General features: G+C 41.5%; 1 protein-coding gene across 3 annotated transcripts in view; it reads left to right on the plus strand.

Moving 5' to 3' along the window:
* Positions 1–19,853, plus strand: part of DNAJC8 (DnaJ heat shock protein family (Hsp40) member C8) — a 28,137-nt gene extending 8,284 nt beyond the window's left edge. Inside the window, exons 3-9 of one of the 3 annotated variants that reach the window (XM_001364885.5) lie at positions 4,654–4,710; positions 7,196–7,262; positions 9,345–9,439; positions 10,899–10,970; positions 12,876–12,967; positions 16,923–16,998; positions 19,024–19,853. In XM_001364885.5, coding sequence (XP_001364922.1) covers positions 4,654–4,710; positions 7,196–7,262; positions 9,345–9,439; positions 10,899–10,970; positions 12,876–12,967; positions 16,923–16,998; positions 19,024–19,146 — 582 coding nt within the window. In that variant the 3' untranslated portion in view covers positions 19,147–19,853. Of the gene's footprint in view, positions 1–4,653; positions 4,711–7,195; positions 7,263–9,344; positions 9,440–10,898; positions 10,971–12,875; positions 12,968–16,922 lie in introns of all 3 variants that reach the window. The other 2 variants (XM_056795429.1, XM_007491469.3) reach the window with 2 other exon arrangements.
* Positions 19,854–20,681: the final 828 nt, after the last annotated feature.

The following is a 20,681-nucleotide window of genomic DNA, read 5'->3' on the forward strand; positions in this document are numbered from 1 at the left end:
TTCCAGGGCCAGCATTCTATTTACTGTACCACTTATCTGCTTCAAGATGGTATAGTATCAGGAAAAAGGACCTTGAGCTCCCTCATCCCACCCCCAGCTTTTCTAGGCACATTTATAAAATGTAGCAGTCTGAATCCTTATTGGGAAATCTAGGAGGGAAATCACATTGAATCATTTTTCCAACTCAGGTGAGCATAGGGAGACAGACTGATAGATCTTTAGAGATTGGGCACACAGCTCAACCAGGATGACTCCACAGAGAGCATCCACCATAGGGAGAGGCTGTGCATCAGGGCAAGATGACACTCCAGATCCAGCATGAAGGGTTCTTCCCTGGTGTGGGGTTCAGGAACAGGTGCCAACTGGTGGCTTTACTGTTCACTTCCCAGTTCCAGGTCACAGATCCAGGGTGGATTGATGAGAGGACCTTCCTGCCAGGGTGGCATTCCAGGGTGAGGAATGGTTGCAGGCCCTAGACTGTATCATAAGCAAGGAGCAAGTTCAGAAGCAATCAGCAGCTGTGTGGCTCAGACCCCAGGAGTAGAATGGGGTCTTAAGTTCCAGTCCCCAGCCCTGTCTGAAGCCTACAGAGGAATAACCAGGGCAGGAATCCTAGACCAAAGGGAATCCTACAGTTGCATCACTCTGAATCAACAGTGCTTTCCAGATGTCTAATATTGGCTGAATCCAGCAGCAGTCTAATGGAACTTCAAATGAGGTAAGCCCATAGCATGTTGCTTAGACTTAAAACCTAGGTTAGGAAATTACAGAGCTCAGATCTGGGGGGGAAGTGATTAGATTTGCCTTCTATCATATTATATAGACCACTTTGGGAGCACTGAAAGCTTTCATGGGCCCAGCCTGAGCCACCACTGAGATTCTGCAATAACACAATACCAACCCCCCCCCCCCCCCCCAATGGTTGACCAGTCCATTCATTCCTTCCAGAATTGCCAGCCTTAATATTGAGTCCAAAGTTATGAAGTAGTTTTGGGAGGAGCAGCTTGGTAGCTCAGTGGATAGAACATCAGGCCTAGAGACAGGAGATCCTGGATTCAAATCTGCCTTCAATTATTTCTTAGCCATGTGATCCTGGGTAAATTACTTAATCCCAACTGTCTAGCCCATATCACTCTCCTGCCTTGAAACTGAGACTCAGTATTGATTCTAAGAGAGAAGGTAAGGGCTTTAAAAAATAATTTTCCGGGGGCAGCTGGGTAGCTCAGTGGATTGAGAACCAGACCTAGAGACGGGAGGTCCTAGGTTCAAAACTGGCCTCAGCCACTTCCCAGCTGTGTGACCCTGGACAAGTCACTTGACCCCCATTGCCTAGCCCTTACCACTCTTCTGCCTTGGAGCCAATACATAGTATTAACTCCAAGATGGAAGGTAAGGGTTTAAATAATAATAATAATAATTTTCCCAGAAAAACTGAATATAATTGATAAAAAAAATAGATTTTTAATGAAAGAGGACTTCACATTTCTGATTAAAATACCAGAGCTATATACATACTTTGAAGTGTAAACATGGAAGATAAGAAACACATAAGTTAAATATGAATGAACAATCATAAGGGACTAGAACAAGGATAAAATGTTTACATTCTAATTTGGGTAGGTGATTCATGTATCCCCTCTAAACCTTATTATCATTAGGGCTCATAGAAGGCTTAGAAGTGATTCTTTTATATCTTGATCTTAAAAGAATAAAAAAGGGAGGGCAAGAAGAATACATAAAGGGGGTGAGGAAAGGAATTGGAGTGCACAAATATATAAATAAGGAGGAAGGGTGAGGAGAATGGCTGACACTTGAACCTCTTTCATCTTGACTGGTTAAAGGAGGGAAGAACAGAGATATGTGGGTGCAGACATAGGTTTCATTAAATAGGGATACAGGAGGGAGATGGGAATAAGAAAGGGTAGATTAGGGAGGAAAGTCTTAAAATAAACTCTAAGGTTGTACAAAATTATAACTCATTTTGGGGTGATAAAGTTGGGAAACTGAGGGGATGCCCATCAGTTTGAGAATGGCTAAAAAAATTCTTGTTTATAAATGTGATGTGGAATACTGTTGTCATAAGAAATGAAGAAGGGGTGGTTTCAGAGAAACCTGGGGAGACTTTAAAGAATTTCTGTAGTATGAAGTAAGCAATAGCTTATATACAGGGACAGCAATATTGTAAAGACAAATAGATTTGAAAGATTTATGAATTCTGAGCAGTATAATGACCAACCATGGGTTCTAGAAGGTTTTAGAGGACCCATGTTAAAATGTGCTACCCACCTCCTGATAAAGAGGTGAGGGATTCTATTTGGAGGGAGACTTCTTTTTTTTTTTAATATGGTAGCCATTGTGGAAATTTGTTTGACCATACATATTTATAATAGGAGTTTTGGGTTTTTTTTTTTCTTTCTCAGTGGGTGACTGGATTGGGAAGGGAGAGAAGGTAGATTTTTGCTAATTAAAAAAAAATTAAGACAACAAAATAAATGTTATCCAGTCTGGTCTTGGAGACCCTTAGGGAGGGAGAACCTACTGCCTATCCTCCTTAGATCAATTTTCTGAATGTTAAAGTGCCTTCTCTTTGGCCTTAAGTCATTAATGAGTCCTTTTTTCTTGACAGTCTTAAAAATTTTTTTTATTTTTGTTTGCTCTGTTAAGTGTTATATAGTAACTTTGTGGTTTACAAAATACTTTTCCTGCAACAGCTGTGGTAGGTAGATAATATTTTACATATCAGAAAACTGAAGCTTGGGAATGTGCTCCTAGTCACATGGCTCATATCAGAACTGAGACATGACTCCAGGTCTTCAAGGCTTCAAAGTTCCTTTTTCCATTATACCCCATGATTGCCATCGTCATTATTTCTTTTAAAAAGCCTAAAGTGTTTTATTGATGTTTTTACACCAGTCATTTTTCAAAATATTCTAACATACACACCTCCAAATTCCAAATTGAACTCTCCCTTGTAAGCAGTTAAGTAATGACATGAGAGATATAACAGGTACAAGTTTCTACCTTAGCAGTCTCATGCCTCTGCTGATAGGAGGAAACTGCATTGCAATATTGGGCCTCTGTTGAATTTTCAGGTCTTTGATTTGTCTAAATTCATCTTAGTCATTTTTCATTGGCATTGTTACAGTCATTGCATTTTCTGCCTTCTTATTTCCTTTTGGTTGGACTCCTTCCCCCAGCTCACTAATATTATTGCGTTTCCTTTTGGAGGCAGAGGACCTCTGGAACTTTAATTCCTTCACTCAGTTCTTGACTCAGAAGATACTGTTATTTTGACCTGGCACATCCATTGGCAGATACTACCTTCTTCAAACATGTTGGGCTTTCTTTTTTATCTTTCATCTCAAACCGTCTTTAGGATATGGGCCCATCCTAACCATCTAGTTGCTGTTGACTGGTGACAGTACATTCCCTCACTCTTTCTATGTTTCCTGGTTTATGGCAACCCTTCTATTTGGAGGGAGACTTGTTCGGAAATCGAGTGTAGACCTGTACCAATGTTTTGTCAGTGGTTGCAATTCATTCCCTAAAGTCTCTGTTAGTACCTGGTAAAGCTTTTTAGAGACTTCATTCTTATTCCTTTTCTTTCCTTGTTATATTGCCATTATTTCTTTTCCTTCTTAGACTCTGATGTGCCTTCCTTTGCTTCCATAAATAACCAGACCTCCCTCATAGGCCTAGGTGCCTAGGTGCAGTGGAGAGATCACTGGATTTGGAGTCAGATCACCTGGATGCAAATCGCAGGCCTATCTCATGACCTGTTTGACCTTGGACCAATTCTTTTTTTTTTTCTCTTAGCCTCAGTTTTCTTCTCTGTAAAGTGAGGGGCTTGGACTAACAATCTCTCAGGTGCCATCTAGCTCTAAACTTGTGGTCCTATGATCCTCCACGTAGTCTGACTTACTTCTGCCTAAGCATCACCCTTCCTTTTGATCCTTGTATCCCATTCTCCCTGGTTTGCATGATAGAAAATCTTTCTTATTTCTGTCTTGACCTTTAGAAAACTATCCTGTTGATGATACTGGGAATTGTCCACCTCAGCAGATATTTTCTGATCATCACAAAGTATTTATTGGTCTGAGGAAAACTAAAGTCTAAGGAACCAAAAATTCATGAGGTTTGAATTTGAATGGTCCAGACCTTTTGTTTATGATGACTAAACCAGTGTGTTGGTCAGACACTTGGCCAGAACTGCTATAGGCTTCACTGCTGGAGTGAAGTCCTAATCTCTGGTTGGTCTCAGCTTTTAGCAAGGTCAGTGATATGTGACTGAAGTGGGAATTGGATCTTAGTGATACCTAAGAACACATCTTCTCTCCATTTGCACTGCTGGCTTAAACATCTATGGGGCAGAAGAATTTTTCTATGTTGTTGGAGGAAGAGGAAAAAAAATAACAGCTGAGGGATTGGCCCTGGGGTTAGAAGCCTGGCTCTGTGTTCAAGGTGACTTCCTTTTCCTGGCAAAATAAGCCAGTGGAGGACCATAGAAATGACTTAGGAAAAGGAATAGCTGTGCCTATGGGCAGGTGCCCATAGTCATTTATTGGCTCAGAGAAACCATATGTTCACTCACACACTTCTGTTTTCAGAAATCCTTTCTTGTTGCTTTAACCTAATCACTGTTGGCGCTTATAGGTTCTCCAGATAGACCCTGAAGTGACAGATGAAGAAATCAAGAAGCGGTTCAGGCAGGTAAGCCACCACTCTGGAGCTGTCAGTGGCCCCTGAGGTCTGTCTGGATGAGATTCCTAGATCCATGACACAGACTTATTTATGGTTCAGGGAGGAACTTGGGTCACTTAAGGCTATATGATCCCTTATAAAACCAAGATGTGGCAGTGTGAAAATCAGTGCTTCACTATTAAGCACATCACCTTATAAACCTTGCTTTGCTCCTTCAGCAGAAAGTGTTACACTTATGTTATACGAGCCACAGAGAACTTAAAGTTACTTTGTGACTGAACTTCTGTGTGTGTGTGTGGGGGGGATTTGTGTGTGTTTGTGGGGATGCTCTGTTTTAGACCCAAACCAGCCAGAAAAAATTTCAAGATTTATCTGATTGGAGAGAGAGGTTTCCTCTTTGCCTCTGATGTGACTTTCCTGCTACAAGACAATTTAGGGTAAAGTCTATAGGAATCTTGAAGAAGAAAAATCCCAGTATGTAAAAATATAGTTTAGATTAATGGTCCAGAGTAATTGTGCAACCAAGTCACCATCCCATTCCTTCTTGGACTACTCTCCTCAGGGAATCAATGAAAGATCAATACTAGGGCTATTTACTGAGTAAGAGGCAACAAAGAAGCCTCTCATTGGAATAGAGGTGGGTCCTAGTGTCAAACAGTTTTGGGCTGGGGAAGGTTAAAGATCTTATTTGGACACAAGTTCAGTTTGTATCATCAACTTTAGTTATCTGGGAACATATTTTTCTGTAGGGAGAAGTCTGGGAAGAGTTTTTTAGGTCAGAGAAATATTGTTAATATTTCCAGTTTTACTAAAAAGTTTTTAAATATGCTTTCACATATCAAATATGATTTCTTCCCCCCTTTCCCTTTCTTAATCTTCTTGCTTGTGTCCTTCACCAATGTAAGTGAAAGAAGGACTAGATAACTTTCTATGTGATGCTTTGGGTAAGGATATCCAGGAAAGGATATAGATATTATTCATATACATATATTTTGATAACATCCATGTTAAAGAACATAATTTTTTTAGTATCTGTCTATAAATATGTAATATCTGAAAACTTCCTGAAGATCCTTCCCCAAGTCATCTTGTAGAATGTTGTCTAGTCCTCCTTTCACTTAAACTTATCCTTTTGCTTACTTATTCTCATGCATAGTCATTCTCCCAGGTATGGCTCTTCAGATCATTTTACAGAAATCCTGCACCTCTTGGTTGGTTGAATTTACTTCATCATTGTCTTCTTTAGACTGAATAATCTCATTTCTTTTGACCTCTCCTTGTAAATCCATTTAACATATCCTCTCCTCTGGACACTTTCCAACTTCTTCCTATCCCTCTAAGTGCATCCATTACTTTTAGAAAGGCCTGACCAACACATTGTATTTCCCAGCTCTTTGATGTCATGTTCCAGGCTTCATCCTTGCTTTTTTAATATGTTGCTGACTCACTCATTTTATGATGAAGTCAAACTTTTTCCATGGAGCCTACTCAGTTATTTCCCATTTTGTGTGTCTCTGTGTGTTTTCTTTTTTAAGTGGTCCATTTTCTCTTTGTTTTCAAACCTAATATTTTATTAAACCTGGTCTCTTTGTCTATTCATTTCATTTCTTAAGTACTGTTTTCATTTTAAGATGTTGGCAGATTCAGCTTAATAGACATATTCAAATCTTTCCTCAAAGAGGAATAGGTAATCTTTATATAGCATTCCCTCCTTAGCACCAGTCTCCCGTTACCAGCTGCCTAGTGGACATCTCAAACTAGATGTACCATAGGCTTCTTATATTTAACATGTCTAAAATAGCACTCAGAATGTGATGTCCCCCTCCCCCCCTCCAATCAGTTCCTTCACTGAACTTCCCTATTACTGATTCCTGTTGACACCAATTTTCAAATCTGACAAATCTTGCCATTTCTCTCTCCACATGTATTTGGTATCCAGCCCCTTCTCTTCATCCATGCAGTCATTACCTTGTTCAGGTCCATATTACCTCCCACCCAGGCATTTTGTAACAGCTTACTAACTGGTCTCCTTGTCTTGTTTCCCCCTACTTTGATTTGTCCTCCTCATATTTGTCAAAATGATTTTCTCAAGACACAGGCCTGTCCATGTCTCTCCCCTCTTCTGTAAATTCCACTGGCTCCCTATTTGCTGAGTAAGGCAGTGACATGGCTTTCAGATCTTGATCTTGGGAAAATAATTTTGCTTTACAGTGTCCAAGGGTTTTGATTCTCTTTGCAGCCCTGCAGGTAGCTAATGCAAGTGATAGTCACCCTATTTTACAGACAAAGACTGAGGCTCCAGACAGGCCACATTCCTCATATGGAGCAGGACTAAAACAAAAAGGCAAGTCTTCCTACTGGGCCTGTTTGCTCTGCTTTGGAGGTGTTTCTTCTCCTAGAGCCTTAGCTAGAGATTTTCCTGGTCCTGGGAGCATGCCACTGGGTATTCTTGATAGCTATTTCTTTTCATGACTTCTTCTTCTTCTTGTTGTAGTTATCCATATTGGTGCATCCTGACAAGAACCAAGATGATGCAGAGAGAGCACAGAAGGCTTTTGAAGGTATTTACACCCCACCTAGTGGCTCTGGTGGGCAGTCAGGGCAGGCCCTTTTAGGCTGACCCCTGGCCTGGGTAGTAGAGTGAGAGCTCAGTTGTGCTTCTCTGAAGGAGAGAGCCAGAGTCTTTACCCTTCAGATATATGATCAGCTCTTTGGATTGGAGTATCTGCCCTTGGACCCAGTTGTAGTATTTGTGATACATGGTTCCTTTGTTCATCTACATTTCATAGCAGGCTTCCTATATATCTTTTTGTCTTCTCTTAGTTCATTCAGTTCTTTTTTTCGTTGTCTCTCAAGATGCCATCATCTTCAGAGGTGGAGGATAGCTGTTGTTAGATGGGCCCTATTTCTTTAGTGCTTTGTAGTTACAAACCCCTTTTCACAACCCTGCCAGGCAGTTGGGTAGTACAAGTGTTACCCATTTTATAGATCAGCAGACTTAGGCTCCAAGGTCACATATACTTAGCAGATATCAGGATTTAACCCCAGTTCTATTCCTCAATTTTTCCATTACTATGAGAATTAGAACTTTGAGGTTTGTTCAGCATTTCCTAGGCCCCAAAGCCCTATGCCATAAAATAATTTATATGTCACATTTATGTAACACTTGACATCCATTGAGGCCACATAGTTCAGTGAGTAGAGAAGTAGCCTCAGGGAGCCAGGAACCCCTTGGGCTGTGGGACCTTGGCCAAAGTACTTCTCTGCTTAGGGCCCCAATACTGAGACTCTGCCCCGGTGGTGCCATATACCTTGTAAGGGGAATTTCCCTATTATACCAATGAAATCCTAGGTCTAGCCACCATCCCCTAAGTTCCATGATTTCATCTGATGTTCACAACAGCCCAGTGAAGGAGGTTCTAGCACCAGAGTAATTTCCATTTTAATCATGAGAGAACTTAATCAGGGTGTTGTGAGCTTGCCTAACGTTAAACAGCTACTAAATATAAACTGTCCCCTATGAGGAAGAGGGTAGGAATTATCTTGATTTATTAGCCAATAGGGATCAATAGGCAACCCCAGAGAGCACCCCTTCTAGCAGCATCTCTCCATCTATCTCTCAGAAATATTTCTGTCTCCATAATTAGCAGCCAGAGTACATACCAGTTACCACAACCAGAAGAAATAGTTCCACAGATCATCATTTTTATTACACTTCACATCCAGTGTTCATCCTCTCCACTTTTCCAAAATGGAGGCAAAAAGAGCCGTGGCCTACTCTGTCCCCATCCCATGTGATTGTAATGTACTTAGCTTACATTGTGCTGGTGTGCCCAGGGCTGCCAGCACCATTATTGTTGGGGAAGAAGAAAGAAGGTAGGCTGACCTTGGTCTAGACACTTAACCAATATGCTTTTGTACCTATAGATGGGGGGTGTGTGTGGGGGTAGCAGTTCTTTTTCATTTGAGTTTTTCGATTTATATTTTTCATTAGTTCAATTCAAACCCCTTCTAGAGCTCCTACATTTTCAATTTAGTTTTACTGTTGTAGGAAAAAAACAGCACCAAAGATTCATTGTGCTGGAGCTATAGGGAAACCCAGTAGCCAAGTATTGCCTAGTTTTCCTATTGCCTTTTGCCTATTGTCCTGCCTTTCTCTTCTGAGTTATGTTCCTGTGCTTAATGATGCAGGACAGTGAGCACAGAATAACTTGGCTTCTATAAATGGCAGTATCTGGTAGCATTGGCATGAGGTCTTTCATCTCAAAATCTCTCTTTGTGTCATTACCACCTCTGTTTTGCTGATGGGAAAACTGAGCCCTGAGGAAGTCAGGTTCTTTGGTCTAGGCAGGGGCAGGGCTAGACCTAAACCCATGCTGTCCTTCTACCAGAGCTGCCTCTACTATCCAACTGCCCCATTCCTTCTTTGGGGAGCGTTACAGCAGCCCTTCCATATTTGTAGTTTTTTGCCTTACGTTTGTATATTGTTTTCTGAGGAATTGAGTGAATATAGTGTGTTATTTTGCATGTTCTTCAGATCAACAAAGAAAGTAGAATTTTTAGCCACAGAAGTCTAGATATTGTGATAGCTGAGATTTCAGGGGGTAATTAGCAAACATTTTAATTTCACTGTTTTGCTCTAGCTGTTGACAAAGCCTACAAGTTGCTCTTGGATCAGGAACAGAAGAAGAGGGCCCTGGATGTCATTCAAGCAGGAAAAGAGTATGTGGAACACACTGTGAGTGTTATGGGGTTCTGATATGTTAGGGGCCTTGTATTCAGGAGAAGGGGTGGGCGGGAAGCAAATGTCAACACAACCAAGACCACTCTCTTTAATCTAAGGTCTCTCCAGGTTCTTTATCTACCCCTTTCTACAGCTTGAGTAGTTTGTCTATATCCCAGGTGGTCTGATGCCCTGCTAGAATATAGAGGGATAGCTATAATTGTCATATTTTACCCATCTTTTCTGATGCCAATTTCCTACCCTAGAGAAAGCCACCCCCTTTACCATCTCACCACATATTTCCTCCATATCAACCTGTCCTGTAAGATCAAGTGGGAGGTGTCTCCTACCTTTGGTCAAGTGGAATGGCCCATTCATTGTTTTATCTTGTCCAAGGATTAGAGCTAGGACTTGAGGATGACTGGGTATATTGTTCTGTTTCCTAAAAGGAATTATATAGCAGTGTTGAATTGTCTACATTGAGACATTCATGAGTGATTTCAAGATTTTCCCTTGATGCCATGACACCCTTGAATAGTAGGAAATTATTTCTTTGTGTAATTTTTAATCTACATTGGAATGGTCTGTGTGTCAGAAGTGGGTAAGGGCCTTTTATTTTGCATGTCAATTTAAGAGGTCAGGTGAGTATGATCTCTTTCCAGAAGAACCTTAGTTGGGCATTTGACAATCTATAACCAACCATAATGAATTTTTTTTTAATGAGTAGTCCCCAGGAGAAGTAACTTCGATGGCAGTTAATCTTCTTGAAAAAGGATTTTCCTACTGTGTATGTCATAGGGAAGCAAGCAGTGGAGGAAACTTGCCCTTACAGCAAATATCTTGTAGAGATTCTGATAGAAATACCTTTGGGCAACCAGCACATTGATGGCAAATAGGTTCCAGCCTATTGGGAGGATACTTGAATGGGATTGCAAGACTTCATCTTGTGACCACCAGGGGGCACTAAGGGTGATTTCTATTGATAGGATGGTATAAATAGAATTCTTGAAGGGATGAGTACATTGACTTGGCTTAGAGCTGTAGGTTTGTTTTGGTTTCTGGCTCTCCCTTTTAGGGGAAGAAATAGAAAGAATAACATTTTACTTGATCTTGGTTAAAGAAGGTTTTAAAACCCAACATTGTTTTCATTTAGACAATTGTTGGGACTTCTATACCTAACACTGCTTCCAAGTTGTTACAATTGCTGGTGCCCTGAGGGATCTGCCCCTAATCCTTGTCTTCATTTGAGCCACTGCTGTCCTTTGAAAAAGAGGGAGTAGTAGACCTAGCAGTGACATGGCAATTACCTGATCTGTGTCACTCATAGGCCCTGCAGTGTTGAGAGCTGGTCTTCTGTCCCTACATGGATTGAACTGGAAGGAGAAAGATGCATCCCCCACCCACCCACCTTCTTCCTATTGTATGACTTACAGCAGCTGCTTTGGGGTTCTTTTAATAAGACTCTTGTTTTTAGGTAAAAGAGCGAAAGAAACAGCTAAAGAAAGAAGGCAAGCCTACAAATGTGGAAGAAGATGACCCCGAATTGGTGAGTTTCAGGGGGAAAAAAGCGTATGCTTTACTAAAGTGATTCAGAATGGGAAATCTTGTCCAAGCTTTGATCGGCCATGATGAAGGTGATACCCTAGATCCTTCAGAGTCCCAGGGCCTCATGATTTCAGAGGATTGTGAAATGAAGTGTTGATGCCTGAGCTCTCCTAGTCAAATCTTTGGCTTACTTGAAACCCTCAAAGAGGGTAGTTATGTGTACTCCCTTCTTGTCTGACTACCCTCAACATTCTCATTTTCTACTACCTCTTTTTCAGGGATACTTTTCCCACACTGGAAGTGGCATGGGCATTGTACCCCCAGAAACTCAGGCAAACTATTATCAGGGAAATTCTTTTGCTCCCTTACATCCTTGTGACTCCTAACCCAAAACACCTAATAATTCCTACAAAACCCTGAGAAGATTACCCTCTTTGATCCTTCTTTAGATTTAAGATGGACAGAGATGCACCTCCAGGCTACACCTCAATACCATTGGGCAGTATCTTAAATATCCATCTGTTCCCTAAAACTAAAGAATCTTTTATGAGGGTCATTCCCTATGTCTCCAGGCAGACCCTGGTCAGATGACCCCCCCCTTCCCCCAATGCCTGAGGGTTTACCACTCTAGAGTAATGTCCTCACCATAACACAGCATCTGTTGTAAAGAGTATAAAATCCCCAGAATTCATGTTGTCTGGGGGACAGTTTTTCCATCCATGCTGTCCTCCCAAGGGGGACAGCTCTTCCATCCATGCTGTCCTCCTAGGAATAGCCTTCCATCTTGCTGTTCCACCTGTACTCTCCTCCTGGCCATTCTCAACATTACTTTCTAAAGTAATACATTTCTCTCTTTACTTTTAAGCTAAGTTTTGGAGTCTTGCGTTCTTGCAAAAGTTATCCTTCCCAAATCCCAGGGATTCACCTCTGCACCCTATAACAGAAGGAATTCCAACTCCTTCAGCTCTCTTTGTAGCTATTTTTCTCTCCTGTTCCTATAGAGTTTAGAATTTTGAAAGAAACCAAAATTAGCTAGAAACACCCCGTAGCCCCAAAGCTTGTTTATATTGTTTTCCTGATAATAATAGATCAAATTTATTTGGTCTTAGAATAAAAAGTACTCTTTGTAAAGAGCCTCCCCCCTCCATTCATTTCCATTTTTCCTATACTTTGCTGTTTGATTTTAGCATTCATTAATCATATAAACTTTGCTCTTGAGAGATGACAGATCGGAGAAATTGAAGGGGGACACAAGAAAATGGTTTCTCTGTCATTTTGTCCATTAGTTAAATGTCTGTGCTATCGTGGATTCAAAGTTTGGGGTCTGGTTCTGTCTGGGTGGCCTTCCTAGGGTTCTCTATGTTGTACTATGCTTCATTTACTCAACTGGATTGTAAACTTCATAGGACAATTTTGCCCTATTCTGTAGATTTACCATAGTGCCCTGTGCATATCAATACTTTTAACAGTTAAAGCAATGATTGTGGGCCAGGTTTTGCCCTGATCTCTCTGGGTTTTTCTCTTCATGATGTCTTTAAAACCCTCCCAAGCTAATGATGTGAAGATATGTTTATTTGCAAAGATACATAGACTTTTTGGAACCTTGGTGCTTCTCTGTTGGGTATACATCTCATGAGTGTGTGGGAGGAGCAGGCTAGTTTCTGCAGAGGAGGAAGGTTCTCTTCTTTCTTCTGATTATGCTGTGTCTGAGCAGGAAGGTTTGGTGCCTTTGTGGCACTAACATGCATTGTAGAAATATTCTGTGGGAACCAGCATCAGAAAGACTTATCTTTGTTTTAGAAGGTAAAATTTCCCCATTTTATTTAATCTACTTTTCCCTTGGACTTCATTATATAGCTAAGTCCTGGAACATTTTTTTTTTACATTCTTATTCACTTTCTTACAGTTCAAACAAGCAGTTTACAAACAGACAATGAAGCTTTTTGCTGAGCTGGAGATTAAGAGGAAAGAGAGAGAAGCTAAAGAAATGCATGAACGGTAAGTTTGATGACATCAGGTTAAACCCTATTTGGGAACTTAGAAAAGGAATCTTTGTATTGGTTTTGTACATATTTCACAATAAATATATTCTGCCCACTTTTTTCTTAAATGCAAAATAATGATTTTGGGTGGTTTAGGTTCTCATCAGAATCTTTTCTATGTATGTACAAAGTTTTGCTGCCCTTAAAAAAAGGTTGTCTTCATTTTGTTCTTATAATGTGAACATACCTCATTTTGCCCCTTTTTTATGTTAGTCTTTCTATATTTCTTGGTATGCTTTATTTTCTATAAGAGAGGAAGGGAATAAACATTTATTAATTGCCTATTATGTGCCAGGCTCTGTGCTAAGCTCTTTATAAGTATCTTATTTGATCCTCTCAACAACCCTGGGAGAAGGTACTATTGTTAATCTCCATTTTACAATTGAGGAAATTGAGGCAGAAGGTTCAGTGACTTGCCAGGGTCCTATAGCTACTAAGTGTAGGGAGACCTGATTTGACCTCAAGTCTTCTTGACTCCAGGACCAGCATTCTGTGTACTCTGATGCCCCTTAGCAGCCTTTTAGGACAGTCACAGGCCCTGGGGATAGTAATCCACTGTATGTTTTAAAATGTTAAAATGTCTCTTTCCTGGGAAAAGGGCTTTTTATTTGTGTTTCTTTTGATCCATTGGGGAGACTGGTCTCCCAAAGGATCACATGGGGGGGGGGGAGCGGGAGCGGGAGGTGTACATTTTAAAATGCCTCTGAACCCTGGGAAACTACATCTCCCAGGACTCTACCTCAGCTTCCTCAGACACATCCCACTTTCTTTGTGGGAGGTGTCTGAGAAGATATAAAATTAGAGAGAAGTGCCAGTTTTGGCTCCTTTTCTGGAGAAGACCTTTTCCCTGGAAAGAGCTATTTTAAAACACCACTATCATTTGATTTAGCTGTAGTCCAGTGACTGAGTGTAGATTCTCATCCTGTATCTTCACTGTGATAGAGGAAGCATTAGGATCATTTTTTGTACTATAGGTTCTTTGGTCCTCTTTAATAATTCCTAAGGTAGGTATTTCTAGCAGTAGGTTTGTTGGGTCAAAGAGGGATAGATTTTTTGGATGACTTTTATTGTGTATCAACACCAGTCAGTAAGTAGTGTTACATCAGCAGTGGAACCAAACTGTTTTCAAGATCAGGTTAGAATTATTGCTGGAGTCAATTGAAAAACATTTATTAAGTACTATTTCATGCAAGGCATTATTTTGATAAAGATTTGAATGCTTAGCACCACCCTCTCTCTAGCTTCTGGGTAGGATGGAGCACCCCTGTCATGGAGGGCCACAGAGAGATCTAGGGCTATGTAGACTCACCAGTCTTATTGGATGGATGGATGGATGGATGGCCTATTTTGTTTCATGAATCTAGATACACCTAGGTTTCTCCATTGTCCAGGTGCAAGATGAAGTAATAATAAAATCAAAATGGCTAGCATTTCTATATCATTTAAAGTTTGGATCATCATAGCCACCCCCAGGAGGTAGGTACTATTATTACCTCCATTTTACAGTAGAGGAAACTAAAACAGAGAAGTTAAAGTGACCTTCCCAGGGTCACACAGCTAGTGAGTGAGACCAATTTGAAGTTGGGTCCTCCTAACTATAGGCCCAGTGCTCTTTGCACTGTAGCTAGCACCCCCAGCTGCCATATCAACCACAAAAGGAACCCAACTGATGTCTTCATTTCTGTTCTCTAAAAGTCTTCTGTTGATCCCTTTTTGCTTACCAAATAATCTTATTTTCTTAGGCATTCAGGGCCTTTCCTAACCTGCCTTTCAGCCCTGCTAATTCTGCTCTCATAGATTGCATTCCAACCCCACTCATCTTTCTTGACTCTGCTCCTCTCTGACCATTCATGCTTAGACGAATCACCCATATCTCTCTGCCCATGGAAATCCTTCTCTCCCCTAGAGACCCAACTCAGGGTCTGGTGTTGCTGCTGCTTCTCTCTCTCTCTTTTTTTTTAAACTTAAATTTTTTTTGTTTTTAAAAGCTATTTTATTTTCCCCAATTATTTGTAGTAATAATTTTGCACATTTATTTTCTGAAGTTGTAAGATCCAAATGGTCTCCTTCCCTCCCTTCTCTCCTTCCTCCTGGTGATGGTAACCTGTTTGATCTGGGTTATACATGTATTATGCAAAACATACTTCCGTTTTGGTCATTGTAAGAGAATACTCATAAAACCAACACTTCAAAATAAAAACAAAAAAAAAACTATGCTGAAAAATCTTTCTTTTATGCTTTTATCTGTATTCCAAATTCAGTAGTTTTTTCTCTAGAGGTGGTTAGCTTTCTTTGTTATAAGTCCCTCTGAATTGTTCTGGGTCATTCTATTGCTGATAAAGCGAAGTCTATCACAGTTGATCATCCCACAGTATTGCTGTTAGTATGTACAATGTTCTCCCGGTTCTGCTTATTTCACTCTGCATTAGTTCATGGAGGTCTTTCCAGTTCTTTCTGAAATCATCCTGTTTATCATTTCTCATAGCACAATAGTATTATTCCATTCTATACCATAATTTGTTCAGCCATTCCCCACTTGATAGATAACCCCTCCATTTCCAGTTCTTTGCCTCTTGGTGTTTCTTCTACAATGTTTCTGATACTTCTAATAGAGATCTCTCCTTAAGGTTCCTGTTATCTTTCCTGAGGAGTTTGGCCCATTTTGCCTTGGATTAATTATTTGTATCACTGTTTCACTCCTGTTTTGTGGTGTGGGGGTAGGTCAGAGCTACAGTCTCACATTCCAGCTATAGTTGTGTAATCATAGACAAGACACTTTACCTCAATCTTCTTTAGTTTTCTCAACTACAAAATAGGGATGGAAATAGTACCTCCTTCTCAAGGTTGTTGTAAAGTCCTTAGCATAGTCCCTAGTACCAAACAGTTGTTTAATAAATATTTATTGATGATTGATTTTAGATAATTAATAATTACTTGTAGAATTGAATTTAATCCCTCATGGCCCATCTTAATTGTCCTGTCATTCTAAAAGCTTTCCTAGTTTTTTCCTCTTACCTCCTCTGAGCTCCCATAGCACTTTGTTTATTCCTCTCATGACCATTATCATAGTCAGCTTTGGATGATGAAATTGAAGCATGGAGACAGCCAATATGAGGATATAGGCCATAGTGTTCTTGCTTTATAAATGAGACTCTTTAGCTTCAGAGGGTTACAGTGACCCCAGGTCACCCAGAGTATCATTGGTGTCCACACCTATACCTTGTGAGAAGGCTTTCTGCAAGACCATGCTGCTCATTCTTTCTGCAACCTCAAATGAAAGCTCTTAATCAGCACCTTGTTCTCTCTTTGTTCAGTGTGTTGTACAAATGAACAAAAGTTATTTTTCAAAGTCAGTTGCTTTCCTCCATAGTCCCCCACTCCCTTTTTTTTTTTTAATCAAAAGAGCTCTGTGGTTTTTCATGTTCTTTGCAAATGTTCAGTGACATAGTTGTTTGTTCTGGTCCAGGATGTCCTTTGAGGTAGACTTGTTTCAGGCCAGGGATTGGCCAGTGAGTTGTCCTGTCTTTAAAGGCAGTGTTAGCAGAGAGTCGGTCTTTAGTCCTACCTGCTTCTAAACCCTTTGTAGTCTGAAATCAATCTGTGCTCTGCTTTTCCTTCCTGTTTTGGGAAGGGAGGGGTTGATTGCCCCTCTGCCTCATCACAATGTGGAGAAGAGAGGTAGCATTTAGTGGAGGACTTTGAGTGTTTTGGGGGCCCTTTTGCATCAGGATGGCCTCTGGGCCTACCTCAAGGGAGAAACACTGAGCTTCCTGCTCAGCAAGGCTGGAGAGTCATGGTGGCTCATTTTGGGTGCTTTGGATTCTCCCATTCTTTATGCTCCTTGAGGTCTGTGCTCAGCTGTCTTTAGTGCTGTTTGTCCTCTAAGCGTCATGTTCTGGCTTTCCTTCTAGGAAGCGACAAAGAGAGGAGGAGATTGAAGCACAAGAAAAAGCAAAGAGAGAAAGAGAGTGGCAGAAAAACTTTGAGGTAAAATTCAGCTGGATCATCTGGGGCCAGGCCCCGACTGCAGAACACCAGAGCGGGAGAACCTTGAAGGTCTTTGTTTCCCAGACTGAACTCCAGAGAAGGATAGGGACTTGTTCAGAGCAGGGCCTGGACTCCAGATTGATTGCTTCTGGGCCCAGCTTTTCAACCATTATGGTTTTTTTCTTTTTTCTTTTTTTTTTAAATTTACTGCAGTTAGTGTTGGAGTTAAATGATTCTTCTGGACTCACAGGGCTACTTGGAATCAAGGGAAGGCTAGTAGCCAGCCTCCCCATTCTTAATATATTTCTGCTCTTCTTCAGAAGACATCTCAAATGCCTCCTCTCATAGGATTTTCCTGGATCTTGATATATACATTCTACCCCTATCCCCTAGTTATATGTGGACTTGGCTCCCCCTTTACTCCCATTAGACTTTGGTACTTGTTTTTTGGCCATAATCCTATTCCTCCCTGTGCTTCAGTTATTGGTAGGAGAGTAGTCAAAGTAACATTCCTTGGCGTGACCTGAAGGGGGAACTCTTCCCATTCCTCTAAGGCCCAGATTGTCTTCTGTATGAGCTCTGGGTATAGTACCATATTCCTCAGGGAAAAAAAGAGGGGTGGACCCATTTCCAATTTCCCCTCCACTGTGGTGAGGTCCAACAACACTATCTCAATCTTCCTGGCCTAGATCCCCTGGGTGTGGAAGATGGTCTAAAAGTTTCTGGCCCTTCTGAAACCATAAGAGGTTTACCCTTATAAAACAAGAGATTTGACTTGGGGGACTTTTGAATTTTTTCCCATTTCCACCTAATATTCCATGCTCTGATGTTTCCTATCCAAATGGCCCTCTCATTTGTCTCTTGTGTTAGGAGACAGAACCTGGCAGGATTAGCTTCCTGTAGATCTGGGGGAGTTCTTTCTTCTGACCAGGTTCTGAAAGAGACCACCCTGGAAACCTCTAGCCAGGTCTCCTAAACTCTCTGTGCCTTAGGTTCCTCCAGCTAGCCCATGTCCTTGTTTGTGTATCCAAATCAATCTTTGGGTCTTGGCCAAGCTTGAATTTTTCCATGAAGAGGAGCCATGCCAGGCCATGCTGTGCTCTCCTTTGCTCAGATGTTGGCATCTGTCACTTGTTTTGTATGCCATCTTATGGAGCTCTTTCCTGGGTATCAGTCTTGTCGCCCCAACAAGATGATAAGTTCCATGGGGGCAGGGCCGTATCCCCCACCAAACCTAGCATGATATTAGGCATTACTTTCTGTAGTGTGGGTCACAAGGGCATGTTGTCTCATATTGGAAATATCCACTTGGCTGAAGTGACAGTGGTTTTCCAGTGTAGGCAGTAGAGATGGCAACTGATTATTGTTGTGAGGAGCTTGGGGTAGGGTTGGGGAGGTAGTCCTGCCTTCCTGAATTAGAAAGATAATTCTTATTTAGAGAGTGACTTTATTGTTTACAGTGATTTCCTCTCAGTAATCCTGTGAGTTAGGGGTAGTGTAAATACTATCCTCATTTTTATATGCAGGACTAGGCAAAGTACCTGTGGGAGCTGGAGGATGGAGGGATGACTTGGGATTGTTTGTAGCAGAGTCCCCTCAGAGATAGATGTTCAGTGCCTGCGCTAAACTCTAAAGCTCTTCTCAGAATCCTAGTGGATGAGGACTGCCACCTCTTTATTAGAGAATCAGGCTTCTACTTAGGACCAGATCCTAGGCAAAGCAGCTTTCTTGTTACCACCTCATTGGTCTAGCAGGTCTTTTCTTAACACAGTTCTGTTGGGCTCCTCCATCCTTATATCTTCTGTTCTTTGGGAGATGGGTGAAATCTTCCAGTTTGGAGAGGTTCTTGATTTTGCCCCTGTGCCTGGGAGCCTTGGGGAGCCAGGCTTCTTTCCTCCTCTCTGAAACCTGATAAATGGACCACTCAAGGAGTTCCCAGGCTTCTTCAGTTGGAAAGATGGGCCCCATAGGTAAAGCTCTTCCTTTTACTGACAGTTCTCTGATTCTGAAACTCTTTGTACTCAGGAAAGTCGAGACGGGCGTGTGGACAGTTGGCGAAATTTCCAGGCAAACACAAAGGGAAAAAAGGAGAAGAAAAATCGGACCTTCCTGAGGCCACCCAAAGTAAAAATGGAGCAGCGGGAGTGATGTCTGAGGCTGCAGCAACAAGGCCTTTCCCTCCCTCCGCTCCCCCCACCCCCTTCCTGCTTTGAAGGACTCATCCCCCACATAGAATAGTATTGGCTTTTTAGTCCATTGGTTTTCAGTACAATTTAATATTGATCAGAGTAATTCTTTTGTACATGGAAACAAGGGGCCTGGTTTAAAAGCAGCCTGGCCTGGTCCCCCGCCAGCCGCCGCCCAGGGCGTGGGATGGGGAGGGCACTGTCCACCTCTGTTGCTGTTTGTAATTTAATGTTTTGTACTTCACTGAATTGTGACCTTTATGAACTTCATGTAGAGTGTGTGGAAATCATCTCATTAAACCAGTTGCTTAAAATGGTGTTGGGTGACTTAGGAAAAGTCTGCCTTTAGGAAGTTGTCCCTTCCTTCAAGCCCATTCCTGGGTGAGCAACATCAAAGCCCAGCCTTTGTATTTCCGGGTTGGATGGTAAAGGAAGCAGTGCCTGGGTAGAGGGGTCACCGTCACCCCCACCTCCTGCTGTCTGTGCTCAGAAACCAGGCCTTGTTCTTCCCAAGTGATGAACATCGTGTCAAGACCAGAGCCACCGTCACCTGTTTGATTTCCAAAGAGCTTGCAGTCATCTTCCATCTAGCACAACTTTATCCTAGCTTGTTTACCTTTAGTTAGTGGCAATATTCTGTATGTATAATAAATTTTTCTACCAAAACTACTGCTGCATTCTCTCTTAGCCATTCTTTCTTTCTCTTTTTTTTAAACCTTTACCTTCTGTCTTAGAATTCATACTAAATATCAGTTCCAAGGTAGAAGAGAGGTAAGAACTAGGTAATAGGAATTAAAACCTGGAACCACCTATCCTCAGACCTGACTTTCTATCCATTGAGTCACCTAGCTGTCCTCAGCCATTATTTTAAAGATTGTGCTCTTCTCTGACTTTACCTGCTCTGAGCCAGCTCAGGATATAGTACCTTTGTCCTCCAGGTTGCCAAATCACTTGTCAAGGAGTTTTACATTTGGTTTGGGGATGATTAGAAAATTAGGATAATGCTTAGGTATTTCATCTCGTAGTTGAAATGATTTCCATGACTCACAGTGTGTATTCTGCGAAGAGGGATGAGATTAAATCTTGTATCCTGCAAAGGATCTGGATAATTGATCTTTGTTGATTAAACCCTGCAGTTTGGGTGGGCCTGACAATCTTGATTCTTCTTTCCTGCCCTTACTCTTTACCTCTCCTACCCTTAGCTAGGGAAATGTGGAAGGGATAACAAATTATTAGCCCCACCCATTCTCAGTCACTTTTCTGTCCTGAGGGCTGGAGCTGCTATGGGCAGAGCAGCATCCCTAGACACCCTGCACTGGCCTCTGTACTGCTTCTGGCCAAGCAGGTGGAAAATGGCAGACGTTTCAGCCACCTATGTGGGTGCTGAAGTGAAAAAGAGTAGGTTCAGCTCCATTCTCACATTTGAGGAAACAGTTTGGGGGACCATTTGCTATCTGAAAAGGGATGTTAATAGGCATTTTTTTTAAACCTTTCTGT

Source organism: Monodelphis domestica, chromosome 4 (assembly GCF_027887165.1).
Source record: "Monodelphis domestica isolate mMonDom1 chromosome 4, mMonDom1.pri, whole genome shotgun sequence".
Lineage (NCBI taxonomy): Eukaryota > Metazoa > Chordata > Mammalia > Didelphimorphia > Didelphidae > Monodelphis > Monodelphis domestica.